At 33.4% G+C, this 11,179-nt stretch overlaps 2 protein-coding genes across 2 annotated transcripts; one reads left to right on the plus strand and one right to left on the minus strand.

Annotated features, from left to right (window-relative positions):
* LOC104741913 lies at positions 1,902-4,172 on the minus strand. The gene is made up of 3 exons (XM_010462840.1): positions 3,029-4,172; positions 2,398-2,949; positions 1,902-2,296 (listed from the first exon to the last, which is right to left on the minus strand). Exons 1-3 carry the CDS (start codon positions 4,004-4,006, stop codon positions 2,183-2,185), a joined length of 1,644 nt encoding a protein of 547 aa, XP_010461142.1. The 5' UTR covers positions 4,007-4,172; the 3' UTR covers positions 1,902-2,182.
* LOC104741914 (probable receptor-like protein kinase At1g33260) lies at positions 8,762-10,836 on the plus strand. The gene is made up of 2 exons (XM_010462842.2): positions 8,762-9,443; positions 9,819-10,836. The coding sequence occupies exons 1-2, from the start codon at positions 9,104-9,106 to the stop codon at positions 10,541-10,543; spliced, it is 1,065 nt and encodes a 354-aa protein (XP_010461144.1). The 5' UTR covers positions 8,762-9,103; the 3' UTR covers positions 10,544-10,836.

Genomic DNA, 11,179 nt, shown 5'->3' on the forward strand with positions numbered 1-11,179 from the left:
GGTACCCAGATTTTTCGACAGAAAAAGTACAAATACTACAATCTAATAAAGAAACCTCATAACAATTAGGTGAAATAATGGGGTAAGTACATTAGAGGTAGTAAAGAGTGTGGTGAATAAAAGATAGGAGGGAGTGATGAACAGAAAATTGAATAGCCTCATATCTAAAATTAGTTGCAAACTGAAGACATTGATGCAGACACTCACACTGTCACATTATACAACTCTTAAATACCTCTTCACCTACACATATAATGAAAAATACATATATATATATATATATATATATATATATATATAAATTTTCCCATTTCATTTTCATATTACCAAATTACACGCTACACAAAAATAGACAGCTGATTTCTAGTTGTATATGAAAAGGAAAATAAACTATATGCTTGATATGTCAGGCAAATAACAAAATAGTTGAACAGTTGTTAGTGGAACGAATTAAATTGAATTAAAATTCTCGTAATATTGTTAAAATGTAGAGAATTTAATTTTAGTAGATTAATTTTTTTTATTAGTAATATGATAATAGTGTACTGTATATAGCTAAATCACTTCTCGAAAAGTTAAAAACTTGAAAATTCGATCAATATTTTGAGTAGTTAATTTTAAAATATGAACAAATGGTATATATACTATGTATTCCTTATAATTTTTTTTTAAACAAAGACTAAAAATTAGAGAATGAAAGATGCTAATAATAATAGTGGTTAGAAGAGAAAGGAATAAAAGTTAAAAAAATAAAGAGTAGACGAAGGAGAAGGAGAAGAAGAAGATGGGCGGTGGAAGTGGAGAACTTTCTTGAAGGGGAAAGAAAGAGAGAGAGCGGCGGAAAACACACAGCTGTATTCTCTCCTTCTTCCCCACTTTCTCATGCCTCTCCTTTTTCACTTATTTATTACTTATTTACATGTGATGTGTTCTTCTTTTTTTTTTCTTTTCATCACTTAATTATTAGTAATAATATTCTTAACTAAAAAAACACTGAAATATATACATAAAAAAAACCAAAGTGTATAATCAGACGACGAGGTGGTAAGAACATGCTCACGGAGTCTCTTCCTTGATTTCTGAAATCTCTCTAGTCTAAAAACCCCATCTCTCTTTCCTTTTTTTCATCTTTCTTTACATAGAGATCTAGATCTTAGGGGGTTTGATTAACCCACTAATAATCTTAACGTCTCTCTCTCTACGACCAATAAATCTGATCTCATTAGGACACAAGTTGTCAAACTCATTACTTTCCCAACTTGTGTCATACGAGGGACTTACCAAAAGATAACAAGTCAACATCATTTTGACGGGTCACACAAAATTTTAGTTTAAATGGTCCTTGTAATTTCCATGAATTTTCACAACCACGAATCCTTTTTTTTTTTTTTTTTCTCTTTTCTTACAAATCATATCTACATTTTAGTGGCAGCAAATAAATACCTTACAAAGTCAAAGCCAAAGCCAAAAGAATTGTTTACACAAAGTAACTAACTCACCAAAATCTAACTTTGGGGGCTATAGTTTGATCATCGCATTAACTATGCGACCCCTTTAAATAGAAGCCATGAGGCAACTGCTCTCTCATCATAATGTCAATTTCAAAAGGTTTACGACAAACAAGTAACATAACCTGGGCTCACTTGCCAGTGTGTCAGAGAGTTCATGACAAGTCAACTCACACCACAACACTCTGATTAAACCCACAGTTTTTAGAACACACACACACATCTTAAAAATCTATCCAACCAAAGACCTTTCCTTAATTCCGCACTAAATCCATAAACCTATGGACCACTTACCTCACCCCTACTACTAGTGGATATATTCTGCTTTAATATATTAAACATAGTAAACGCACAAATATTATGTGGCTATATCAAGATTGGCAATATAGTAGATGGGGAATAAAAACAAAACCATTCTTAACACAGATAGATAGAGTTAAGTGAGAAAGATTTGTTGTTGTACACATTACACTCGTTATCTCAACAGGAAGAGTTGAGTTTTGAAATCTCAGATGTACAAAAACAAAAAAGTGGAATAAACAAAAGAGTGACAAACTCAATTTGGGGATTAGCATTCTAAGGTCAGACAACAGTTAAGGAACTGGATCTTACCTATGTACAAGCACAGGATAGAGCTGGAACAACATCCTTAGAGATCCAGTATCCACCATAACTCATTGGGAACTGATCGTGGAACCCAAAATTACCTTCCCACACTGCCCAACTGTTAATCTGAGCGGCTCATTAGTAGAAGTTGGGGTTGCTCTGCAACACAACCGTCGTGGTGCCTGATCGAAACAGTTAAAACAGAGGAAGAACCATCAATTGCAAATCATTAAAACAAGAACAAAAACATTAGGTGATCAAAAGATCAATATAAAAACCTCACCAAGTGCCAATTTTTACTCAGAGGAAATCCTTGGACCTGGATCTTTTCCACTTTGTGCAGAGGAAGAGAGCGTGGAAAACATAGAAGCTTCCTCTTCAAATCATCCTTTATCGAGGATCTCAAGTACGTTCCGAGTGTAGCATTGCCTTTTCGTCCAACGTCTTTCAAGAAGAAGCGGATAGGCTTCTTACAGAGAGATGAAATTGGAAGCTTTATGTCAAGATCAAACTCACTTGGCTGACTTATCCCATTCCATGCAGAGAAAGAAAGTTCAGCTCGCTCAAGATCCCGTGGTAGGACGATACTGGGGAAAACTTGTACAACATAACCAAGAGATATCGAAAATGTCAGTTTGAGTGTATGATCGTAGCAAATGGATCGCTGCAAAACACTACTGGGATCCAGACTCATAGCTCTTGTCAAGAGTTTCAAACTATCTATTATCGACAATCCCGGATAGAGAGGATTAACAGCTTCAGCGTGATGAATTGAAACAAAAGGTGCAATGGGATGAGAGGACAAGAGACCATGAGCATCTCCCTTAATATCCCACTGCCACAAAACCATGAAATCAGCATTTTCCTATCAAAGATTCAATAGAGATCATAGACGCAGAGATGATGTAACATACCTGGTGAAAGCCAGGCTCTCTGGACAAAGGAACTCCAAGTTCGGTGATGCAGGCGTGGAGACGATCATCACTGCCATATAGCTTAGGGTATCTATCGAGGCAATCATCGTGAATGCGAGATAGAGCTTCCGCTAAAGGGTAGCTAATGGCAATGCCACCGCCTCCAAAAGCCATATTATGACTGAAGTAAGAGTTAGCAGAGTGACTCTCCGAAGGGTTTCCAATATAAACCATCTCAGAAGGATCGTACTTGCTTAATACGGCAACAAGATTGTGAACATTAAAGATAGTGTCATCATCTCCAAGAACAAACCACCGAACATCAGGGAGAGCAAGCCGAAAAGTCTCCATCGCAATGCGGGAAATGCGAAGCCCAGAAGGGTGACCAGTGGGATTAGTGTAACGAAAACGAGAACTGTCTTCAGAGACAATGATAGGAGGAAGTGAATCATCACCTTCTACAGGAGAAACTTGCTCTTCAAGCCAAACGTGACCACGCATCTGAGAAGGTTTCCACCATAACCTCACAAGTTCCTTACGACGTTCCCAAAGCTGTGAAGATCCAGCAATACCAAACATCAAGTGTTGCAGAGACAACAGATCAAGTCTATCAATCTCCGAGAGAGTACGATTTCTAAATTCATGATCGGATAAAGGAAGAGCTGGAAGAGACGGCGGAGGAGGAGGATGAACATCAATCGGAGTACGATGATACCGTTTGTTCCAGAGATGATTGTCTTCCCAATCTTTAAGGAGATGCCAGCAACGAGAAGTGGTCGGAGAGAAGACGAGAGAGAGCCAAGCGACGGAGGCGAGAAGAAGAGCGGAGGTAGCGAGTAATGCGGTGGCGAAACGAGTGAGACGACAACGACGATTTCGAGCGCGAGAGATTGGAGAAGAGCAAGGACGGTGAGGAGGAGGAGAAGAAGAATAAAGGTAAGGGATGAATGAACACATGACGGTGAGGATTAAACGCATCGCCCCAACCGCACATTTCCGCCGCCGGGCGACGACGTAGTACGGCGGCGAATCAAGATTCCGATCGAATTAGGGCACAGGGTTTCGATCGCCACCGTCTCTAATTTTTTTTTCTCTCTCTCCTTCGCCGTCGCTTTGATCTTTGAGGGTTCGATTTTGATTTTCATAATTTTGGGGGCGGATTTTGGTAAGAAAAGTTCGCCCAGGAAAAATTAAAAAAAAAAAAAACAAATGGGCCTACAGTTAATGGGGGATATAATAAGTGGGCCTAATAAAGGCCCAATTAGGGTAACAGTGTAGTGGTACGGTCTCAATCTAGTGACCACATCTCATCTCATATGATACACACTTCAGTTCAGTTCCCAGGTGGCATATAATTGTACTATCGGAAAGCCCAACGACCGTCACTGTCATGTCAGAAAATCAGATTCGTTATCCTATCTTTTCATTTATCCTTTTTGTTTTTCTATTAGTTGTTTTAAATCACTACTTTAATTTCTTTGTAGAAACGCTTTTCTTTTTTCTTTCTCAAAATCGGTAGATCACTTAGGGTGATCTTGGGTCTTTTTAAATTGAAATTAATTGAACAGTACCCATAAGATCAGCCCAATTGATCTTGAATAAGATCAGTTCTTCATCTGATCTAAAGGACACGTGTCACTCTCGGAAAGAAACTTGCGTTTTATTATTCATTTCTTTCGAACATAATTTTCTTTCGAAATATTTGTCTTGTCTAATTAATTAAATAAAATGTAATTCTTATTTAATTAATTAAGTAATATGTTTGTTTTTTATGAATTTTAGTAAAAGTTTTATAAATTTTTATAATTGTAATATGTTTAAGAATATTAATAAACATTATATTATTAAATAGTATTAAATATTCTTAAATTATTTATTAAACATTAATCTATGTATTTATTAAACATTCTTAAATTTTTATAAGAATATTATATTATTAAATCTTAAGATCTTACACATGTTCTCCCAATAACTAACTTCTCAACAAAAGTTCTTAACAACTGATCTTACATTATTTTTACAATATTTATACTCTAAGAACACTCTAAACTGATCTCCCTATAAACATGCCCTAACAAAGGAAATATTTGAATCAGTCATAATGTCATATGACATATTATAACTATTTGAATTTAGGTTGGCATAAAAGTTTAAGCAATCGTAAACGAGCGTACACAAAATAATAGTGCTATAGGAACAAAACATAATACAGTAAAATCTCTACAGACTAATAAAGTTGGAACTAACATATTTATTAATTTATCAATATATTGAGATAATTGCTTAATTTCATAATCTTAGAAAGAATTCAATTTACAAAAAAAAAAGTGAAAAAACTTTCATGAAAGCAATAATTGTCTAAAACCTTTCACAAAATTTTTAAGTAATTTGAAAAATAACAATATTTTTTTATATGCAATATAAACTATTAGAGATTAACTCTAACAATAATACAAAAATGCAAATTGACACAAAAAAGAATGTAGACTCATATTTATAAAATTATTTTTGTTATATGTTTATACTTTTTAATTTTGGAATACCTATATGTATTTTAAAAAAAAACTTGTGAAATGTGTTAGAACGACACTTTCGTTAAATAGATGAAATATATTTATAAAAAAAACTTTTGATATAATATAAGTAACAGATCTTTCTTCTTCTTTATTTAGAATTTTAGACTTGAATGAGATAAGTAATTCACAATAAACAATACATCGGTGTTTCCGAAAAATAACTCGTCTCAGTCCTCACCTACTCGTTGCTGTTGTGATTAATATTGTCGCAACTCACAACAAGGACCAGCACGAATCACGAAGAGAAAAAATGTACTCCGTGAAGAATGATTAGATGGGAAATGAAAGCATCAAACAGAGTAGTAAAGACCCGCATTAAACTAAAAGAAGCATGAAAAATGTGTCGGTGAGTGGTTGGGTTGATTGGTGTCAATTTCAAGAGAAAATTTGTGTATACACACAAATGTACAAATACTTAATACTCAAGCGTCGAAGAAGAAGAGCACCACCTTACACGTTTTTGTATGTAGAAAATGAAAGATAACGACATCACATCTAACATCTTTACTTGACGACATCTTTGGATTCAAAATTAATTTAACTTAGGAAAACGAGTATTTTAATACTTGGGACAATGATTCTCCCACTCGTTCTTTAGCCGTTGAATTAATGTATATACATCAACTTGACATTATATTTTGTGTATTATTAAAATTTTATGGTTTAGAGAGTAACGAATAAGATACTCGTATGCATGTACCCGTGCACAATCTTGTGTCAGTCCGGTTGGTAGTGCGGTGCCTTATTTACATTGTTTGGAAAGAGCATGTGTTTTGTTCTCTTTGAAAATCATTACAAAAAAGTTGCTTTACTTATGATTGGATTTATATAAGTCAAGAGAAATTTACGTCTTTTTGTTAGAAAGAAAAAAGCAAAACAATGTTTTTTTCCCGAAAGCAATTAATTAGTAATTACCGACAAAACACTATCTTAATATGCTGTGAAACACTCTCTTACCTTGCTGTTAAAAACTATTAGCGAATCCTGTGTAACTTTACCGAAATTGTTGACCAGATTGCTAAATATAACAATAGTTAACTACAAGAAAACATCAACATAGCAATAACTAATTGTTATTTTTTATAGAAATTAGTCGAAATAGATCGAAAATTGTCAATTTTTTTCTGACCATCGATTTCGACGGTAATGGTTATCAGAATTTTTGAATATTTTCTTACAGTTCTGATATTTTTGCTTGCTAGTATGCCTTACTGAATTTAATTGTTATGTTAGTTTGAAGAATATACGAGATGTTCGTTTTTTGACATTATAGATTTTGGTATAAACTATATATAAAAACTTTAATTTTATAAGTTGATAACAAATTTTGACAGACAAATTAATAAATATATCTAGAATAATCAATTGAATTTAAAGTTAGATATTAGTGTGATATTAAACTTTTTAGCTATGTGGCAAAAATATACTCTTTTTGTTTCACAAAGAGTGTCATTTTGACAGAATGCATACAAATAAAGAAAATCATTTAAATTTCTATTTGACTCTTTATAAATACACTAAAAAGTTTTTTGTTTCTAATTAATAAACTCAATTAATAGAGTTTAATTTTAAAAACTACATTGACAACATAAAATGACATTCTTTTTGTAACAAAGAAAAAGTGGCAAAATGACACTCTTTGGCTTTAATTGGTGACCAAAATTTAGGAAAACAATGAGGAGGAATATCACATTCCTCTCTATTCCCAATATTTTTACCTTTTGAAAGTAATTTTTTTTCCTTGCATTCCTCTATATTCTTCAAAAAATAAGGAACAATAGAACAAAAATGTTCCTCCCCAAAATTGAGGAGGAACAAAAAGAACAAAAAAAAAGAACAAATATTATTTTTTTTTATTTTAAAATAAATAAAAAATATGTTTATTAATAAAATTTCAATTCTGTAATATAAAAACTTTCATATTTTCACAATGTATTGACATAGAAAATATTTTTGATAGGAATTTTATATTGGCTAATCTTAAGGCTCTATTTGAAAACTGTATGAATAGTAAAACAAATTTAAATTATTCTTAAAATTTTATTGTATGTTAATATTAATTATTAATATTTAATATGATATATCTAAAATTTAATTTACAAATTTTATTTTAAAATCAAATGTAAAATTTATTATATACATTAAAAATAATTTATTTAATATTTATTATATTTTAAAATATTTTTGTTGTTTGGTTACTATTTACTATTTTGTTCATTCTCTGCAGATTTTCTTTTTATTCGTCAAAAACTGTTTGTTCTATTCTGCATTATTCTTTTTATTCATTTTCTTTTAGTTCTTCTAATGGTTACTAGTAGAATTATTGTTTTATTGTAAATTTTTTTGATACGATAGTAAAAATACAGGGAAATGATTAAAACAAAATGGTATAATTTCTTTATAGTATTTCTTATTACATTCTTTGTTTCTTATTAATCTATTTTATAGGAAAAATGGTGTATTTTTTAGATTATCTATGGATTTTATAATAGTTGTTGACGAAGAAATGTAATTTTTTTTTAAAAAATAACTAAATATTATTGGTTTAAATTAATAAAAAATTATAAAGGACAAAAAATAATATATTTATAATAAACTTTAATGTGTTGTGTAGGTGTGAAAAAACTATAAAAAAAAAAAATAATTAGGAACAAAATGGGTATATTTCATTCTCATCTCAATCAACTTCGAGACAACATGTTGAAACGAATTTATGAGCAAGAAATGTTCTGAAAGCCGAAAATAGTTTTGTCTTATTTTTTAAAATTTGATAAATAAAATGCATTTTTGTCAAACAAACAAATTGAATAGAGAAACCATCAAACACGTGCGATGATGATTCACAAAACGATCCAACCTATATATTATGGTCCCCATTTCGAAACTTCCCATTTAAATTTCGTATTTGACGGTAGCGTGGCAACTTCGGAAAGACTAAACCATCAGACCGATCGAGGTGCATTCACTAGTCGCCACTACCGTATAATAAAAACCGAAACTTTCAATCTCCTTTTGTAGAAAAAAACAACAAATACAAAACAAAATATGTATACGTGAGCAAATAATACCCATAAATATTATTAATGATTGGACAATATAAAAAAAAAACGAAACGGCAAAAAAAGTGTTTTATTAAAGAGTGTAATCGTAGTGGTTATAACGTCAGTGCAGCTTCTTCTTCTTCTTCCTCTTATTAATCACAACTGGTCAAACTCTGCCTCTCTCTCTCTCTCTCTCTCCCTCTTCTTCCTTGATCCAAAAAAATTAAAGAAACCATTTTACTCTTCTTTCTTCTTCTTCTTTTTGTTTAATCACAAACCCACCAAACACACACATTCCTAAAAAATCAGATCTTCATTCTCTGATTCCTCTGTTCCTTCTTTGTCGGCTGTTACAAAAACCCCTCTTCATTTTCCAAGAAACCCACTTTTTTTTGTTCTCTCCTCCTTATTAATCACAGAACACTCCTCACTCAAACTCTCACACACCATTTCCAAAAATGTCTTGTTTCTTAAGTTGTGTCCGTTTCGACATGACAGCCACAACCACAACCACCGACAACAACAAACCCACGGTTCAGGAATCTGGTTCTGTCTCCGGTGTGACTTGTTACACATGGGACGACGTTGAGTCTCTCACTTCCAATTTCTCTAGACTTATTGGTTCAGGTGGCTACAGTAGTATCTACTTGGCTCGTTTGTCTGGCTCTATCAACGCTGCTCTCAAGGTTCATGTTAGTAGCCATCGTCTTTACCAAGTGTTTAGGTCTGAGCTTGAGATTTTGCTTCGTCTTCAACATCCTCACATTGTTAAGCTTCTTGGTTACTTTGACGATTCAGGTTCCTTTCTCTCTTAAATCCGTTTTTAAATTCAATTATGTTTAGCGAATTTAAGGATCGGTCCCTCATTTTGTTTTAGATTCTTTAAATTCTTGGATTTGTTGATTCATCATCAAGATTTTGATTAATCAAGAACTGGTCCTATTGAATTATTCACACTCATAAAAGTCAAATACTTTATAAAGTACTAAGCTTTAAGCTTTAGTCTTGTCCTGTCCTTATGTAGATTCGTTTCTTTAACCATTTAGTGTTTTCACTTTTACCCTAATTGGTTTGGAGTTGATTAGCTTTTCATTGTTGCAAATCATTTGTCTTTTAAGTGGGGTTGTTAGTGTGAATCTAATCTTGTTGTTGTTATTGTTGTCTATCTTTCAGAGGAAACTGGTGCACTTTTACTAGAGTACCTTCCTCAAGGTAACCTCCAAGAGAAGCTTAACCGCAACAGCAAACAAGTGTTACCATGGAGAAACCGCACCGCTATAGCGTTTCAGGTTGCGCAAGCAATTGAACATATTCATGAGAAATGTAGTCCTCAGATTGTGCACGGCGACATCAAATCCTCCAATATCCTTCTTGACAAACATTTCAACTCCAAGCTATGCGATTTCGGATCAGCAAAGGTCGGTTTCTCGTCGATGGTTCAGCCTTCTAAGACGATGTCAACAATGTCACCACGTTCCAAGCAAGTGATGATGATTGGTTCTCCTGGTTACACAGACCCTCACTACTTAAGAACAGGGATTGCTTCGAAGAAGATGGATATGTATGGGTTTGGAGTTGTGGTTCTCGAGTTGGTTTCAGGGAAAGAAGCGGCTAGCTCTGAGAGAGGTGAGATGTTGGTGCACACAGCAGCTCCGTTGATCCATGAGATTCTTGATTCGAATGGATATATCGAAGAAGAGAAGATGAGACAGTTCTTGGATCCAAGGTTGTCCAGGGATGCTAGTCTTGATTTAGAAGAGGTTAAGACAATGCTAAGTGTGGCTGCTTTTTGTCTTCGTAGCGCTCCATCGTTGAGACCATCGGCTTCTCAAGTAGTCCAAACTCTTGTCAAGAAGATCCCGTCTTTGTCTTTCCTCGGTTGTGGAAAAGAAGAGTGATATATATGTATATAAAATTAACCCGTGTGTTTTTAAGACGATGAGGTTTAGGTAGTGATTGTTGTGTGTAGGTCTAGTTGTTGGTTTATCAAAAGACACAAAAAGAGGTGAGAAGATTTGAGTTTTGTTGTATAGGAGATTCTGTCGAAAACAACCCGAAAAAAAAAGATGGAAGAGTCAAATGGTTCTGCTTAGTGATGTGTATAGTAAAGAGCAAAACAAACAATTCTGTGTGAATTGCATTTTGTAAACATTGATGTGTGATGATGTTTTAATACAAACGATTGAGAGAATCTCTTTGTCCTTCCTAAACCGAACAAAATTAGCGGCCGGGGCATAAACTGAACCAAATTAGCCGAAAGGCTTGAAACGAACCAAAGTTTTGGTAATTTAACTCTGATTTGAAACAGATTGAAAAAGACAAAAGAGGAAGCATAAAGAATTGGTACCCGCTTTGGTTAGGAACTACCAGACCAAAACTATTAGTGGTAGGGCATATAAACCGAACAAAATTAGTCGAATGGCTCGAAATGAACCGAAGTTTTGGTAATTTAATTCAGATTCGGTTTATTGGACAAAACATGAAATTTGGTAACCAGTTTGGTTAGGAACCACCAAACAAAATTACCATATTTT

This window comes from Camelina sativa, chromosome 14, assembly GCF_000633955.1.
Source record: "Camelina sativa cultivar DH55 chromosome 14, Cs, whole genome shotgun sequence".
Taxonomy (NCBI): Eukaryota; Viridiplantae; Streptophyta; class Magnoliopsida; order Brassicales; family Brassicaceae; genus Camelina; species Camelina sativa.